General features: G+C 35.5%; 1 protein-coding gene across 1 annotated transcript in view; it reads right to left on the bottom strand.

Moving 5' to 3' along the window:
* Window positions 1-265: 265 nt before the first annotated feature.
* The window catches only part of LRCH1 (leucine rich repeats and calponin homology domain containing 1), a 113,571-nt gene continuing 94,339 nt past the window's right edge, over window positions 266-19,497 (bottom strand). The window contains exon 19 of the mRNA XM_053971102.1: window positions 266-2,891. Within this exon, the coding sequence (XP_053827077.1) occupies window positions 2,778-2,891 (114 nt within the window). The 3' untranslated portion in view covers window positions 266-2,777. The remainder of the gene's footprint in view (window positions 2,892-19,497) is intronic.

Below are 19,497 nucleotides of genomic sequence, written 5' to 3' on the forward strand. Positions count from 1 at the left end.
CCCAGCCCAGCTGTGGCAGCAGAGGGCAGATAATTCACTGCCACTGACAGACTGGCAGGAGGCCTTCACAACAGCAACAGCAAAGCTGCAGGGAGAACACTCCAGGTACCCAACAGCTACCAGCCAATCTTATGCCTACTTTAGCTGCAAAACTCCTTTATTTGCATCACATCATCATATCATATCATAATCATATTCCCCCAAACCCATAATTTCTCCAACTACCATGTCTTTTACAAGAAATCATCAGTCACAGGGATAGGCATTAAGGGGTTTCTGCAAATAATATAGTTTAATTGAAACTACAGTAAAGATTTTCTATATACATTATGTTCACTGCAGAGGGTATTACAGATTTGCCATGCATGTTTTATTGCACATATAAATATTGTACAAAGGATCATGAAGATTCTCTTTTTAGCCATACAGGTTAAGACTGCATAAAAAAAGCTGTATTACAAAATACTTAGAGCTATTTATTTACAGCCAACTTCAAACAAATACTGAAAGACACTATCAGGAGAAAAAACAAAATTTTAATTATGAAAAAAACAAGATTTGTCAAAATAATTACAAAGCTTCATGTTGCCATATATACATTGTAAAAAAATATTCAGGAAACCTGCATTTTTACCCTCAAGATGCAGAAATCAATATTCCTATTTTTATACTTGATCCTTGAATGCTTCTAAAATTTGATAAACTCTGACTTGAAAACTTATTTTCTTTACATTGCTCGTGCTTTTTGACAAAACAGATATTTGTGCAGCTCTGTAAAATATTAAAATACATTTTCATTTAGTGTTAAAGTGCACAGTACATTTTATAGGAAACAATATGCTAGCTGCCAATCAAATTACAATTTAAGTCAATGTTCCCTCTATAAAATAAATGTTTTTGCTTTGGTTGAAGTAACTGGATATTCCATGCATACTGTCTGGCTCATTGTCTGCGAGTCCACTTTCCTCCTCCTCACACGCTGCTGTCACTACCTCCCAGCCCCATAGCAAGTGGTGGTGTTGAAGTGTGAGCTCTGCGTCCAGCACCATCTGAAGCTCAGCAGCTCTGCTGCTGAACATGGGTGGGTTTAAATGCAGTGCCTGTGAACATGTCTACAGCTGCCTCGAGAGGGGGTCGTGACAAGTATGCATCACTCTGCCCAAAAACCTTCATACAATAGCTCTCTCCACATCCTTGTGCTTAAATATTTAGTCCTCACACCCCCTTGCCTCTTTTTTTGCCACTCCACATTTCACACTCCCTGCTTGTGTGTCCCCAGCTAGCTTCCCTTTTCACCACATGCAGTTGCCCCATCCTGCTTGCCCAAATCCCATTACTGGCTTATTGTATGAATGAAAATGGCATGTTCCAGATAGCAGAAGAATCACTGTGCTGGAACTTTTTGATCTAAAATGTGTGATGCCTTAATAATAAATTATACTTTTCAAAATCTCTTTGAAAAATGTAAAGTGGTAAGAAGGAGAAGAACTTTTATTTCCTATTGCTGACGTGAAGTAGAGGTCTGATGCTGCAAATGTGCAGTACAGAACATTGTGCTTAATTCTGTGGATACTTTTATAGAGAAGCACTGTACCCAGGCAGGTTGGATCTGGAAGATCAGGTCTTTGAGACTGCCTTTGGCAATTTCAGTAATTTTGTCTCCTCTTGAAGGAATCACTGAAGAAAACAAGTTAATTTTTTGGCTACCTGTTAATCTTGTTAACATTCTTGTGCTATTTTTTACTATTTGTTCTGTAGTGCTGTAATCTTTAAAAGAAATCAAGTTACAGTGCAAAATTACATTTCAAGACATATGATCCTAATGCACATAAATAATTCTGTTGTGGCAAAAGTTAAATGTCTTATGCATAGTAAAATAAGCAATCAAAAATATTTTTTCACATTTATTTTTCAACTTTACATATTTCCTTTTGTTTTTAAACATCTATATACAAAAAAAATGGGTGTGCTCTCACTTTCAGCCAATTTAGTCTATCTAGTGAGGGGAGAGATGTTACTGGAATGTAGGAAACTCAATGGAATGCAGACAATTTTTTACCAATGTTCCATAGATTCAAGAAATAAAGAATGCCATTCCAGCTACCTGTTCTTTTAATAGAAGCACCTATTTTGTTTGCTTTTTATCTTACATATTAGAAAATACAATTTACGGAGATCTAGAGCTACTGCACACCAAGTAGAATAAAAAATAACTAAGTATTTATATTAAAATAAAGTGTTTAACCACAAAAAAAGCAGTAATAAAATACAGTTTCCTAATTTACATTTTGCATCCAAAGGATGAATAACAACTCACTAATAAATAATATTTATATAAATATTTAATGTCTGGATATTTTTAAAAGGCAATAGCCTGAAGCAACTGCAGAAAAACCTAAGGTGGTAGCAGTCTGATTTACTCTCCGTCTCCCTCCCCCCAGGTGATTACAGTGATTCTTAGCTTAGTAATACAAAGGTATCTTGCTGCAAGACAGCTGTGTACTCTACACAATTTTAAGTGGCAGAGGGGTGGTTGTTTTAGTAAGTACTGTACAAAGTGACCTATAAAAGCAATGAAGTGCCAACTTCCTCTAGAAAACGCTTCTGTTCAGTTTCTGCTTTGTAGTTTGACACATACGTACAGTCTGAAACATGGCTTTAAAATCGTAAGAATACTCTTGGAGTACTGGACTTGTTTTCAATGCAGTTTGAAAAAATGGGCAGTTTTTTGATTCATTCATGGCACAGTGTAGCTGGTAACAGCTGAGAGAGTAGTTTCATGTGAATAAAGCTTGTTTCACTGTGGTTACATCTAGCAATGCTTGAACTGTTATGCTCACTTTTACCAAGCCCTTTTCTTCTAGGATGTGATGTGGTAGGCAGAGCTTCTCCTAGAAAAAAGAAAAAAAAAAAGGAGTAAAAATTAGAATAGTCAATACTCACTACAGAACCTCACTTCACATGATCACATTTGGAAGACAAATTCCAGCAAGCAGAAGTCATTTCCTATTTTTAATTTGAAAGAACTTCCTGTGATTTTGACTGAAAGCATCTAATTTTGCTCCTGCTACATTAGAGTTAGTGAGAGATATGTTAATGCTCTGGGCTCCAGAAGCCAAGTTGTTCTGTGGTCATTGCAGCATGTAAACAACTAAGAGTGAGGGCCAGCAAACACGCACCAAACTTTCACCTACAAAGCAGGATAAAACAGCATTTGTCCTGTTATGACTTATGTGTGAGATGGGGGATGGAAGGCTGACTTTAAAAAAAAAAACAAACCAAAAAACCCCTATTCTCCCACTGAGCTCTAGACAGGGCCCAGGATATGCACTTTGAAAACTACACACTAGCACGTACAGGGAAGTGTGTGCAATGTCATGCATTCGATGGGCAAAGTATTTAGTTTTGAGTATTGGCACTTTATTTGAAACACCCGGGAATCAACTATTCACCATAAGGACACCGCAGTCATGACCGGGATGGAACTCACTAGCTGTCCACAGAGGCTCTTATAGCAGGAGACAGTCAAGCAGCAAATACTGTATCTCCTACAGGGAGAGCAAGACACCCACCCATGAATAATTAGAGAAAGCTTTAGAGGAGAAGCCTTGTATCATGACTGGCTCTCTCTTTAGAAAGTTTTTCTCAATGTTACTAGGTATTCTTGTTAAGAAATCAATGAAATTATGAAATTGGGCAGCAGGTCTATAATAAATAAATGGAAAAGCCAGACTCCATCACATAAACCATAATTACAACTGTGAGACTCACTGCCACAACAGAGAAGCCAAAAGCATAAGTGGGATGACAAAAATATACAGGTAAGAGAAAAATCCAAACAGAGCTACTAAACACAAACACATGGAAACAGTGTCTGGCTCATGAAGTCCTTCAGCTCTATGTAATTGCTTTAAGCATGAAAAAGACACCATCTGTGTGGTCTAACCTGTTTGTTCCCAAGACACCCATACGTAACCATCAGCAGACTTGGAATACTGATTTTTTGCAGAGAGAAGGTGGTTTTGATATTCTCATTATTGAATATCTTAGTTATTCAATAAACTTTCAGCTTTTAAAACTACTGATGCATTTGAGATTCTGTTTTAATTAACTGCTGTCTTCTACTTAATATTCCTCTTGCATCTGTAAAGTTAACTAAGGGTGTCTTATTTCTATCTTTATACAATTCAAGTCTGCTTTTCCACACTTCCTCATATTGATTACTTCTTCAATTTAAACCTCACTGATCTCTTCAACCTCTCTTCTCATGACACATTTTTTCAGCTCTAGTTCCTTCCTTGATGCCTGTGGACCCTTACAACTCAATACAATGGAACTGGTACACACAAGAACAATTCATACAGTCTTTACTATATTATGCACCTATGTTTAATTGTTTTTATCTCCTTCCACTCTTGTCCAGTCCTTGCTCAGGAGACCTCCTCCAGTGGGCCACAGCTCCAGAAAAGTACCAGTACTAAACAGCTGTTCCACTACTTCTGGTGTTTATGACTTTCTTTTGTTAATGAATATTTCCCTTATGCATAACCAACATTTAGCTTGCTTAAATTTCTTGTGAAGTTCCTCACAGCCTCAACGAGAGGAAAAACTGCAAAACATAGCTATTAACTACTGAACCTGAAGATGAGAGCCAAACTTCATTCACAATCACAGCATTTGATACTGATAACTATAATTTATCTGTATTTTGTTTACATTTTGTATTTACTACTGAAGTTGTTCTAGTATTTATTTTTTTTATGTTTGAAAGATTTCTTTAAGACCCAAGAAACAACTTCAAACAGATCATTTTCAAGGAGCTTGGCTGAGTAGGTCTGCTGGAGATGGTCAACATACATTTCCCCACATGGAAGAGAGTATATATAGTAATATTCTTGCTAATGCTGAGTTATTACTTCCACTGAGTTTGTGGATTCTGATTCACATTGACCAAACTGTTGTGGCAACAGCCTCCTGTTCCTGTCAGCCCTGCCCCTCTCTGCTGCAACTATTTGTCCAGTCAGGCCAAGGAACTACCCCCATCTTGCAGCCCATTCCAGGTCAGCAGTCACGTTTCCATTCCAAACCTACCTACCATAAACTGATCATTTAAGTTAAGACGGTGAGTCTGCAGTTCATTCTTCAGAGATGGTTCCCCCCAGCTTTTATTCCTCTGGAAAAAAAAAGTGTCTTTTCCAGAAAATCATATAGTTTAGGATGCTGATTAGCTCTGGAGTAGCTACATAAGAAGGTAGATACAGTGATATCAAATAAAAGGGTGAAAAAAAAACACCCAATATTCTTCTACTTCAAAGGTGTGATTTCTACTAGACATTTTGCCAATCTACTGTCCTGGGAGCAAGTTCATCTAAAAATCCACAGTGCTCTGATTTTGATAATTTTTTTAAAAATAATAATCCCATTAATCTTATTTGAGAATACAAATCAGACACTTGAAGTGAAATGTTATTCTTTCCACACCCTTCTACTTCTTTCCAGTGTCCTTGCGCAGTAGGCTCTTGTTTCATAAATTCGGTGGCCCTCAGCGTGCCAATATTTCATTATTCTTCCATGCTAGACAAAAGGCATTTAATAAGAAGGCCTGCTGAATCCAGTATCTGAAAACTAAGGGACTGGCATTACACAGCTGAAGGATATGGACTGAACCCAAAAACCCAACCCTAAGAAAACCTACCTTGCTAGATATTTATGTTTGAAAATATTCTACATTCTGCTGTTGAAGTCCGATTTGCTTAAACCACCACAGTTAAGAATGTTTACTTAAGAAAAATTTAATTTCCAAACCCACTGTTTTTGTGGCACCTTGTAGCACCCACTGAGCTGTTCTATCATGCTCTCTTGCTAGGATTTTTGACTTTTCTTAATGTGTCACAAATCAGTTCTGATATGTAAGCCCTAAACACTATCTTAAAAGCTTTGTAAATGGCTTTCATCAACCCTGTCTCTCATACTTTTCAAATCAGATTTTTTTGAGTCAGAATATTTTTCTCAGACTAAGAAAAGTCAAATCTTGCCAAGATGGCAGAGACAACAGCTTTCCATAACAGCAGTAACATCCCAGGTGTCGCCATACTTAAGTTCAGCAGCTGTCCCTGCTTTCCATGTTCTGCCTCATTCCCTCACCAGATACAACTGCTCTCTAGAAACCAACAGCAAAGCTGCAAGCCATGGAGATTTCAAATCTTTCCTTAAATCCTAGCAATTTGAAGCAAATGCCTGACCAACCAAGAGGAGAACTTGCCCCTGACTCTGAGGACACTCAACTTCACTCACTTCTCCCTACATTAAATAAAATTTCTGTACCAATTACAATAAACACATTTCTGTAGAGAGGTGTGAATTCTCTCTCTAAAAACATCCCTGTCGAAACCATCACTGAACAAACTCCAAAAGAACAGATGGAAGATATGGAAACTAATTCTACAGACCAGCCTAGAACAACTGTGGTGGGAAGGGCTGCCTCTCCTCTCACAGCAGCACCAATTTCTCTATTCACTACACAAATGAAGATCTAATATATTTTTACTGCCTTTTTTCTCTCTAAGAACACAAAGGAACTTAAATTACTTTTTGCAAGCAAATCAACTTCTACAGACACACAGCCATTTTGAATGAATAAAGATGTTTTCAAACTCATAATGAAGCAAAAGAACAAACTCCTCCTGAAGGAAAAAATGTTAAGAAGTGCACAAAAAGGAGGCAGCAACAGGAGGCTGAATCATAAAGCAGCACAAAGAGACAGTACCACAGATGTACCCACAAATGTGCACGTGTGCATGTGCTTGCCACAGCAAGTTTCTAATCCTGGAATGAAATACCTGATTTAGGATAGAAGTCAGGAATACAGAATGACACTAATCCCTCAAGAATACATGACACACTTCACATACATATCTATTTTTATTTGACACTAGATGACTTCAAAGTCAAGACAACTGAATTAGTTTATGGCAGGGCAAGGAGCTTGGCAATTCAGATACAGTAAGTATTTATAAAAAAGATGTTGCTGTCATAATATCAGATTGGTAAGTGGTAAAATGACCACACCATGATAAGAGCAAGGCCCAACTGTGTTGCATCCCGGAGCAGCCGCCCAACTGTCTGTATTTGTTAGTAAAAATACAGAGGAATGGAATGGAATCCCACAATTCAGCAAGAGCCTTTCTCTTTCTTCCTTGTACTTGTAGAATGTGAGATTTCAGATGTACAGGGGAAAAATATTAATAAAACAATGAATATTGGAATGTGCAATTTCTCAAAGCACAAATTAAAAAAACTAAGTCCATGTAATGCCCATTATTTCATGTTTGAAGCCAACTATTTTGAGGTGGGATGTCAATAAAAGAAATTTCAGGGCATTACACTTAATCAAACTTATGTCCAATATACTCAACCTTTGCATATTTTAAAGACAAAACCAATTTTCTTTCTAAAGGTCAGAAAAGGAAGCTATAGAAAATATTTACTTCTTCATATATCTAAGGCAATTTAAAATTATGTCCTTCTATATATTTTTTCCTTTTCCACTATTACTGTTGATGTTTGTATAGGCCCAGATGCCCTGAACTACCCTTTCAAGTACAAATGAAAAGAGATATAAAAAAGCGCAGTAATTCAAGCTATACTGCAGCTGCAAAATCATGTACTTGGTGTCACAGCCAGTTAGACATCTCAACAGGTGCATCTTCTGCACATTCAATAAATTGAAAATATTTGCAAAACTGTAATTTCCGATGCCCGAAACTTCAAGGAACAAAAATCTTCATAAAGACAAGACACACATGAAACAGTAAGAGAAAACAGAGTCTTACAAGGGAAATAAATACCAATTATAACATAAACTTACATATTAAATTCTGAGAAAGTCATAAGTGTTTTGTATCATCAAAGCAGAATACCTCATTACCTTACAGTATTTTTCTACTGCTCTTTCTGCATAATACAGCTTGTGTTCTAGAAATGAAGGAAATGGCAAAGCTTCACAAAACCAGCTGTACTGTTTTTTTTCCTCAACTTGCATGTATGACTGGATTTTTTTTTTTTTTTTTAACAGGAGAAAAAAATTTGTGAAAAATAATGACATGGCAATTCTTTGGTAACTTATTAATGTATTCTGAGTAGAAAACTCTATTAAATATTTGCTCAGATCGAATTCAGCCCCCATTCACATGAAGTTCAACTTTCAGAACAATTATTAGGAGCACAATAGGATCTATATACAGCTTTCAGCTATAAAAACTTGTTAATATACAAAAGGCATTTGAAGGACTACTACACTGCATTACACTGCACTTGGAAATATTTATCTTTTCTGGATCAAGGAAAAAGAAAGCCAAATCCTCACATCAAAATGCCATTTGTGATCCAGTGCAAACACATCTGCCTGCATGAATATCCACTACAAGCTGTATTTATTATTTTATTGCTGTATGGATGGGATGACCTCCACAGGACATGAGAGCATGATGGTCACAGTACAGACTGGAAATCCATTAATTAGGATATCATGGTTTGAAAATCTCTGATGATCACTGCAACACAAAAAAATGAATGGGAAAATAAACAGGAGCAAATATAATTAATGTTATTAATGAATATAGGGGTGAACTACAGTGCACTTTTTTTATTTTAAACCCAAGGTGATCACCCTAATTATGCGACTGGCTATGAGCAGTAAGTACCAATTATATCTAACTGGATATCTCAATATTGACATCATCTCAAAGGTAAGGAACTATCAAAGAGTTGAATTGTTTGATTCACAAGTACTAAAGCCACAGAACAGCAGCAAAGAAGCAGGACTCTGAATTTAGCAAAGAACCCATTCGAGTAGATTAATGATGTTTTAGTTTCCAGTTCCTCATTTAGTGTAAGAATTACTGACTTCAGAGACAGAAAGACATTTTTCATATTTGCATTACATTTGAAATATATTTTGAGAAATTTTCTTATATTCAGACTTAGAAAATGCAAGGGAAATTTCACTACTTCTTCCCCTGTAAGATTTACAGATATTTGGAAACGTAATCAATAACAGCCCTCAAAAAATACCAATCTGGGTAAGTTTCATGTATGTTGCAAGCTGTGCTTGTCATGAACCAAGTAGGTTTGGTGTTTTTCACCATCTGTTTCAAGAGGCCTTCACCATTTCTAACTACCAGAAACTGCACATAATGCTACACTTTGAATACCAGATATTGTCATAGCTGAGAACAGACAGAAAATGGTCCCTAAGTGATGACTCTGTTTGCATGGTAAGCATATACAAAGTTAGGACACAGGACAAGTTTAAGAGTTAAGTGTCACTGTGACAGGGGGACGTTTACTTGATCTACACTGGCACAACAGTACTTCAGTTTCTAGCCCAGTGTCTACTCTGAAAAAGCATTCAAAACCACTGAAGAAATGAACTTCATTTCTGCACACTGAAAATGCAAAACACATTGATTACTCCTCTTACTGCACTCCAAAGTATTGGATACAGTGGATAATCAGATGTGCTATTAGACAAATAGACAGACGTGTATTATAGGATGGTAGCAAAACCTTTCTCCGTGTGATTTTCTAATTTGAAAAGATGAACTCATACATGTAGGTCAGCACTATACAAGGAGGGCACAACACAAACCATTGACAGACCTGTTTACCGCTTATGGGAGCAGTAGCAAAATCCCAGCCCTATAGAAGATGTCACTTCTGTCTCAAATGCCAACACTGGATTATAGACAAACATATTAGTAGATTCTGATCTGATTCAAGCCACTCAGTTTCATCAGAAAAGCAAAATAATTAGAACAAGACAACAAAAAATCAAAACAAAGATCTGCTCAAAGTGGAAGCTGAAATGTCAAGCTGTGACTGAATAAACAAGTGTCTGGTGTTGGAATTGCTGAAATTAGGCACACAGGTAGAAGACAAGCCTGTGCAGGATGAGGGAACAAGTCTATATCTACATACCAAATAAAAAGCTTTGAAGCACTCATTGAATTCTCACTTGGCCACAGATGACACTCTTTACAATAAAGTTGTTATATGTATGCACTGGAAGCTGCTAGACACCAAACCCTTTAAAAATTTTGATTTATCCATCCACGGACATTAATTTTTTCATTGTAAAATATGAATCTAATAATACATTTACTACTTTTTATGTATGCATAGACAGATATACATATATGTAGATATTTGTCTATATATGTATCTATCTGTATCTGTATATTTAAGCCACAGAAACCAGGAATAGAACTGCATTTAGAAGTTTTAAAATTTTACAAATATCTGTGGAGTGGGAATATTTCTAGAGCAGCATTAAATAATAACTGTATGGCCAGAATAATCAGTAACATACAAATTCTTATCCTAGTTATACTCTAAAAGTCTATAGCTTATTTTATACTGTAGTCTATAAAGTCTATAGCTTATTATATACTAGATGGGGGGAAATGAATGCATGTATTTCCAAGACACAAAACTGAGGTCCTTTGGTTAGCTAGCCTGAGTTACAAATTTAGGCAACAGAATCTAGGCTAATATTGCAAGGTCAATATAGGTTTGTACTCAAGGGTTTGCATTTTTCAATCAATTTTCATTTGTATATTTCATGTCAATAAGGAGAAAACCCAAAAATTGTCTTATTTTAAGTTTAGAATAGATGAACAGAGCCCAGAACTGGAAGGGAAATGGAAGTCATCGGTCCAGCAGTCTAACCATAGGCAGTGTTCAAACATACCAAAATAGCTCCTGCCTAATGTATGTCTAAACTGCTCTTTAAAACTTCCTAGGATGGAAAAGCTAGAGTCTTCCCAGAGGATCTGTTTTCCTAGCTACATTGTCTTACATTGGTTACACAAACAAACAAACAAACAAACAGTATCTGCATTTTCACAGGTGATGAAACAGAGAAGATAATGATGGGACTTGCTTGACTACTTGCTGGACTCGCCGCACTAAAGAATGGCAGGTAAAGGAATCTAATAGCTTATTCTTAAACCGTCTCGCTGTACCTGAAACATTCTCAAGTCCCTTAGATTCTATGGCTTTGCTCATACCCACTGCTAATTTACAGTCACCTTTGAGGCCTAATGTAGCAAATGTTTAAAAGGAGTCCAACACTGTTTTGTGTGACAGAAAAAAAAAGATTATTCTATCATAGGAAAACATAACTACTCCAGTATGGAATTTAATCAGAACAGTAGAGACGAACAATAATCTTTAAAGTTACAGTACTCTTGTTAATATATAAGACTTTAAAAAAAATCACAGTAATTTGAAAGATAGTTCTCTAAGTGCTCTTAACACAGCACATGCAGAGATAATTAGCACCCACTCAGAAAATACTATCACTTGCTGGAAGTGCCACCTGAAGCTGCTTCAGTATCTGCAGCATTTTTGGATTTTCACAAAAAGTAAGAGGCTTAGCTCTATTTAGCTTGTGATACACATCTAGCCTACACCCAAATATGGAACAAGAGGAGCTTCACTGCTTTAACACATTTAGTGAGTAGTCTAGGCAACATGAAAGAAAAGCTATAAATAAAGAGATACATAAGTTCTTAAACTACAGCTGGAGGGGATAGAAGACATGGGACTTGCCTTCAAGATGCTACTTCTCTCTTCTATTTCAAGAGATTAATAAAGATATTACAAGGAAGGGAAGCAAGGGAAAGGGAGAAGTTTGAAAGGCAAAGGAAGGAAATTAAGTACCTGTAATTTTTCAGAGACAAAGCAGAAAGTTTGTGCGCACATGCGAACAGGTTATGCTGTTAGCAAATTCCAGTGATAAGTTATATACATCAAGACTATAAAAAGTATATGGAAAAGACAAAAGCCTATTAGATCCCAGGAGCGAAAAGTAGAAGTTGATTGTGGGGGTTTCTCCCCGAGGGCGAGCAGAGTGTCAACAGTCTTTCGAATGTGACGAATATCCGACTGCAGGATGTCATACGGAGAGCAGAGGTCAGCCTATCCCGAAGGGCAGCCATTAGAACAGAAAAAGAGTGCAAAAAATTACAAATACAAAAATAGAAAGATATTGATAAATAAACTATCACAATATTCTAACATAAACATGTAGGAATAGTTTCTTCATAGTATCTCCTTAGTCACTAGACATCCCAGCTTTCTTTTATTTCCTCTAAATACTGAAGCTACCATATAACATCAGAATGTTAAGACAGAAGAGCTCAGGCTTTCTAATCCTTCCAAAATTAAGCCCAAGTTCACAAGGGTGAGGAAGCGCATGTGATCCACTCGTTCCAATGATGTCTGTACACTAATGCACATCTGGACCTTATTCAAATGCTTAAATGGAATCAACTGAAAAAACTACCTTATAAAATAGCAAACAGTGGGTTAGAAAGCTGTTAAAAGCACAAGCAGCAGCAATATGAAGTCTAAAGAAAAAGTACTTACAGAAATCATTAGGAGTATGCAAAATTATCTAATATAATAATCTAAAACTTGGTATTCAAATATCACCTGATACTTGAAAAATATCTGATCTTTGAAAAATGATACCCAGGGATAGAAACTCAAAAAGGCACTATATTTAATTTTAATAAAGTTTCTAAACTGAAGCATTGGACACTAAATTTCTTACATAGCATTTTAAAAATTATTAACAGGTTAGATTCCCATACCTTTTTTGGAAAGTACCAATGACTTGCTGTGGCAACTTACTCTAGACTAGCTATACAATATGAAGTGCAATATGTAATAGTACCAATATATTCATACAATATTTAACATTTAAATCAAACCAAGCAACACTAGTACTTTCAAAAGGCTATCTAAGATACACCATTTTACATTGCAAATAAGGGCTTACTGAGATAATGAATACTTACTGAACAAAATTACATGCAGTAAGAGTTTGAGACAACACTGTTCCTGTGGAAGCTTTTCAGTCTCACTTCCTTAATGAACTGACAGTACACCAAATAAACCAAGACATGGAAGTTCAATGTCTGTTTTCTGTTGGTGCATCGTTTCAAGCTCCAGTTTGAAATAAATTAAACTTTAAATAATTTAAATGTCCTTCTATCCTGAAAAGTGGCTAGTGAAACTGGAAGTCAAAGCTGTCATTCATACACAAATTAAATAGTGACAGTTTTTTTTTAATTCTTTTTTGTTTTATTATTTCTTACCATGAATGGTTCTAGCTTCACCAGGAGTCAAAAGCTGCAAAATTTCATTACTTAGGCCAGCAGATACAGAACAGGGAACCAACCTGCCTAGCAACAGCATTTTTTTTGCAGTTTTTTTTCAGAATTTAACTCAAAACTCTAATGTGATAATAAACTTCAGTGCAATTCTGTTATTTTTCAGAGTATGAAAACTCACAGACAGCACCAAACACACTGATCTTGTTTAAAAATGGGATAGAACTAGTACTGTATTTGAGAACACCTACATCCACAAGCTGCTTACTACAGAAACAAGTTTTAGTGCAAACTATTCGTGACTACCAACTACATAATATATTGCATTTATACCAAAGACACCAATAAACCCAGTAAATGCTGGATTAATTTTGGAACAACATCCTAGACTCAATTCCTACTTACTGCAAATACATATCAAAAGTAAATATCTAAGATACATTTACATTCAACTTATATTTTAAAAAGAAAATGCCAGAACTTTATAACAAGGACCTTTTAAAATTTTTGTCCAAAAAAAACCCCAAAACAATGCCAATAGTCCCTACTGCAGTCAAATAGAGAAGGGAGTAATTTCAGATTTTAGAGAATGAGAGCTGGTAATAGGTTGACTTTTTACAGATACTGATGAAGTTGCTAACCCAAGATTAACATCCTAAGCAGCATAAGGAGAAGCCAAAGCGCACAAAAACAGCCAACACATGCAGAAGAAACTTTCTACTGAAACTGCCATGATGTGTTTTAGTTAAATTCAGTGAAACTTGGGAACATCTATTTTTGTGTGTTCTGTGATGATGGATAATTTGGTATTATATTCACACTTTATAATGTAAAATATTTTTATTTTATGTATTTTAGATTTCTGTAATGTAACTACTGTAGATGAAAAATACATCGCTTTTCTAAAATGGTAGAAGTATTTCCACTTATTGTACTGATATTGTGCAATAAAAATACAAAACTAAAACAGGACATCATGAAATAGTGAAAAAGCACATGCCCTCCATACAAAATCTCAAAGATAATCACCCATCCACCCATCTATGACAAACACTGCCCCTCTCATTTAGGGGACTGAAATTACTGCTAGTAAGAGTGACAAAGATACACCTATTTAATCATTACATTTATGGCCTGACATTTTATGTCTATGAAGCTGTACGATTAAATCATAGAGCTGTCAATCATGCACACAGAAAAAACACAGTAAGACAGAAACAGGGCAGCAAAAGCATAACCAGCTGTTTGTGTGCACAAACCACCCTCATTCCACATGCCCTTGCAGTGACTGAAAACAGACAGCGTTTCAGAACTGACCTCCTCGGATTTACACTCTGGTAAAAAAAGTCAAGAGTAAGTTTGAAGAAGTGCATTAAGGAAAGAAATCTGTAGTGCATATGCACTATACTCAAAACACAAATAAAAGGAATCTCAGAACTCTGCTTTCAGGACTGTAACTGAGAATGTATTGAACCACTTAACTCCATACCGTCGGCCAAACAGTGTCCATTACCGAGTCCGGAGGAAAAAGGTGGAGAATGAATCATACTTGATAAAACTTACTGCAACTTCATGGATGTCTAATGAAACTATGGAGAAGTTACTGATTATGTGATTAGAAAATAATCAGAAGTAGCAATGATAATACACCTTGCATTAAACTGAAAAACATGATTACCAGTTGAACAACTAACAGGTGGATAGAAGATAAACCACTTTACAGTCACTGCCTGGCTGCCTCTTTTACTTTGTTTTGCTACTTTTAGAATACAAAAGCCTCCTGTTCTGTTTTTCTTTATTATTGTTTTACTTAATTTCCAATTCCTACACTAACTCAAGTCACACTGATTTTTAGAGCAATTCTGTCTGACATTGCCACATAGTGAGTGGATCTCATTATCAGAGGAGAGGCTGATACACAGTATTGGATCCCATTTGCAGAACTCAAAAGTCACTCAGAAGGGGCACAGACAAACCTTTCGTAGTCTGCATCTTTGTACAATGATTTGAGATCCAAAAAGCCATTCCTTATCATCACCCCCTTTTCTGTTCAATATGTTTACACAATGTAAATGACTGAAAATTTAAGAGATATGGCAGAAGTCTCTTATTCCTACCCAAGGTATTATTTGTCACACTAAATCATGCTGCATCACTGCTGATATGCTGGAACACAGACACTTAGTAAACCTGCTGGAACATTTGGCTGTGAAAGATTTTATTTTATCACTACCTTTTATAAATAGAAATTACCATTCTAGTAGTAATCATGATAACTTCAGTCTATCTTTTTTTTTTAAACTATATGACGAGCAATACAGTATGTCATGTGGGGAAAGTCTTTATTTCCTTTTTAAAAAGATAAATCATATTTCTCTGACCTGATGCCATAAAGGGTCAAAATATGCTCAAGTGCCTAAAGTGTTACGATATTACATTAATGTAAGCTGAATACCATAAAAATTAATTCCTGTCTTTGTAAAAAGCTAATTTCATGGACATTGAAAATACTTCATTTCTTTTTCAAAAAATGCTTAGAAGATCCTACTTCTGATACCCCTTATTTGTTCATAACTGAGAACGAGAAAAAAATGCAGACCAAAACTTATAACTTTTGTCTTTCAAACATATTGCATGTACAGCTTTGTTTTCGTCTAAATCTTACTTATAGTAAAGTATCATTCAACCCACCACAAATCAATTATTTTTAACTTTTGAAAGGAGTATTGGTTAACACTACTGAAATTGCATAATACCCTGTAATATGGATTACCAGGAATAACAGCTACCAAGAAAAAAAGCTCAAGTTTAATTAAATTATTAATTTACAGGTTGAAATAGGAAAGTCTACATCCTTATTCCTAGTATGAATACTGATTTGGCAATGACAATTTGAAGAAATTTTCATTAATATTTTTGCCTTTATTTACATATATTGTTACTGGTTTTATGAAAGAGCAGTTGTAAACAAAATAGTTCCATAACTCCACATACAAGGTAATGTGATGATAAATCACTCTTCTGACAATTTTTAATATCTCTGGCATGAGATGTCACTAGGAAGAGTAAAACTGCAATAGAACCATTACATTTGACACTTTGGGGGCCACACTTCCATGGAAAGAGAAGTAAAAAATCCAAATTTATTTTTCAAACCCACAAAGTATGAGAGGGTGGGTGCAGCATGGATGAACTCAGTAAGCAGTGAGGGTGCTATTGTTTGTGGGTTCACATGACATTAAAATATAAGTCCCATGAATGACACAATCCAAGTACTGCATATCACTGAAAAATGTAGCAGAACCTCAGTCCTGCTGAGGTAAATTGGGTAATTTGATGGGTTTTAGTTAACAATGTAAAATATTCTTTAGCGGTTTTCTAAGAGACAAAGATTGTGCCTCCTGAGGGGCGCAGGAGACATTTTCTGAATCTTCATGCTTTCAGATACTTATCTGACAACATCCCTTTCTTACATCAAATAAAAATATTGTTTTTTCTCAAAAAGTGATCTAAGACGTTCACTGATGAGGTGCTACAGCAAAGCCTAGTGGCAAAAGTGGACACAACTTGATTGTTCTGCAATTCTCACACTTTTGACAGCCTCCTGGTGCAGCCAGAGCATTGCTATTTAGTTTCTTATTAAGAGTAAGACGTCAAACCTCCCTTTTGTGTGTGATCCAGTACATTCCTTCTGCATGCAGTCAGAAGCATCAAGTGGCTGTTAACAGAAATTAATTTCAGTGTGTCCCCCACTGTACTGGAACTCTCACCTGGCAGGTAATGGCTCTCAGAGTTTTCTACATACCAGTCATTATAAAGAGACACTGATGTTCCTCAATTTTATATTTGCAATTCTTTGGTCAAGATGCCAACTCCTGATACTCAGTGTGACACATTTAGATAGCAGCTGCATTGTTCTGCATTTGTATGAAACTTCCCAGGATCATTCTGGGAAAGCAATTTTGATCCAAGAATTGAATGCTGAAAACCACAGAAGTAAGAAACCATGCACATCAGCACAACACAGCAATTACTTAGCTATTTTCTTATTTTCATTTTACATGACTAAACAGGAAGTTATTCCAAACCTGTGGAGTTCAAGAAACAGCACGTACTCTATTTCTCAAATAACTGAAAACAAACCAACACAAATTATGACCATTTAAAATCCTTTTCAAACCCATGCAGCAAAATTTCAAGTCAATTCTCAGGAACTAGACATAGGCATAAGTACCACAGAAAAGCCCAATACCTGCAGGTATATAAGGACTCAAAAATAGAACCCATCACTTTCCCACATAAGGTGCTTGTTTTAAAAAAGAAGTCATTCACTGCATTCCTTTTCCTGGTTTCTCCAGAGATAGTTAGGCACTGCACAACTCATCAATCTGAAGGAGCATGAGCATGCCATCTGTAGCTCTTTAAAAACTTTGACAGCTGACTGTCATACTTGCTATTACACAATTTTGCATTCCTAATCCACATCCCTGCAACACACAGCAAAGTTCTAGCATCTACCAGCTAGTTCCACAACATGATGTGTTTTCACAAAATATAGCAAAATTTGCAAATTTACATTTGCAAATTACCGATGGCTAATCAAACAGAATATGCTCAGAGTACTTAAACCTATTGTAAGTTTACAATTGCAAGCAATTAATTTAATGTTTAAGTGAATGAGTTTTTCCCTTCAAGAGAAGTTAATGCTTATTTAGATACATAAAGATGGTTAGTTTACAAATCAGACTGGTAAGATGTGGCTTTGAGCCCAAGCCTCCATGCAACTCTCCAACAAATAAACTTTAATAAAGTTGTAAAAAATCCTAAAGAATTCAACAGTAATTTTGATGAAAGGATTAAAATTGAGGGTAATAATATATGGAAATGCCTATTCACATAATACCAAGAAGATATTTCTCCAGAGAGTTTACTTAGAGAAATCCAAAATCAAAAAGAAGGAAAGATTTCTGAAAGATCTCATACCAGCAATGAAAATAGAACTCAGCCTTTTCTTTCCCAAAAGGCTACAGCCAGGAAAATCGGACCTGTATTCTATTCACTGGTAATTTATGATGTATCAGAAGAATTTTGGGGTGGCTTAACAAATGCTCTAAGTCTAGAAGTCCACAACAATGAGATTTTCATCTTCTCTGAAGTGAAATTTTACCTTTAATATGAAATCATTCTAATATAATAAATTACATAACTACAAGAACTAAATGAACCATTACAGCTTAAGAGACCCAGCCATTACACTGAATTGTCAAATTAAATTTATGATGAACCATTCATTGGAACTGTTAAGAAAGTCTCCCCCTCAAAATTCCTACAAATAGCAAAAATGATCTGTCACTTTTGCTGTCCTCCAAATCAAGTGCTAAAATATAGATAAAACAAAGAATTGAAACTAGAATTCTTTCTCAATGTGAAATTTTGCATTACCATCTGCTCCCCAAGGGGATGGTGGTGGAAATCACACAAAATATCTTTACATTTCAGCATTCTTGAAACAGACGAAAAAGAACTCAGCCTTCCTTACACTGTCATATGTAGGCACCAGTGAAAATACATAATGCAATTTTCCTGTGTTCAGTTTAAAATGACCTTATATAACACTTCACCTTCTTTTGAGGGTCACGTATTTGAAATTTAACTCTTTCTTAATAGGTTCTTCTAAACCATAAGGGAGTCTTTGAAATAATCCCAATGCAACTCCAGTATTCATTACATTAGTTATGAAGAGGAGAATAAATTACATGATGAGTGATGCCATTCTTAAATTAAAATCAGAAAACACCAAGCACTGCAATTTCCTTGTTTCCAACTTCTGAAACACTTATAACTACGATAGAATCTTACACACATATGCTTTCCATACTTAACATACAACGCTTTCCATACTTAACATACAACGCTTTCCTTCAAATCACTGCAGAAATATTTCAATACAAAAGATGAGTCTGTTATTAGTCACCAATGCATAGAGTACTTAACATTGTAAAAAATGGAAATATGACAAAAAAAGAAAAAATTAAAAACAATGAAGTTCATATTCTAAAAGCTTGAGATAAAAATGCAGTTATGTTGTGCAATGAAAAAAAAATAGCAAGCTTTTGGCTACTTACATAATATATTACCATAATTCCTTATTTATTTTCCATAGTAAAAAAAGAGGTATTAGAGATAATAGTGAATTACTCTTTTGAGACAACACTTGAAATTTTTAAGTGCTATGAAATAAGCCATTTAAATGCACTAAAGCAGTATTAAATCACATTATTTAGCTCAGGTTTTAAATTCCATGTCTTTATTGCTA

The sequence above is a fragment of the Vidua macroura genome, chromosome 2, assembly GCF_024509145.1.
Source record: "Vidua macroura isolate BioBank_ID:100142 chromosome 2, ASM2450914v1, whole genome shotgun sequence".
Lineage (NCBI taxonomy): Eukaryota > Metazoa > Chordata > Aves > Passeriformes > Viduidae > Vidua > Vidua macroura.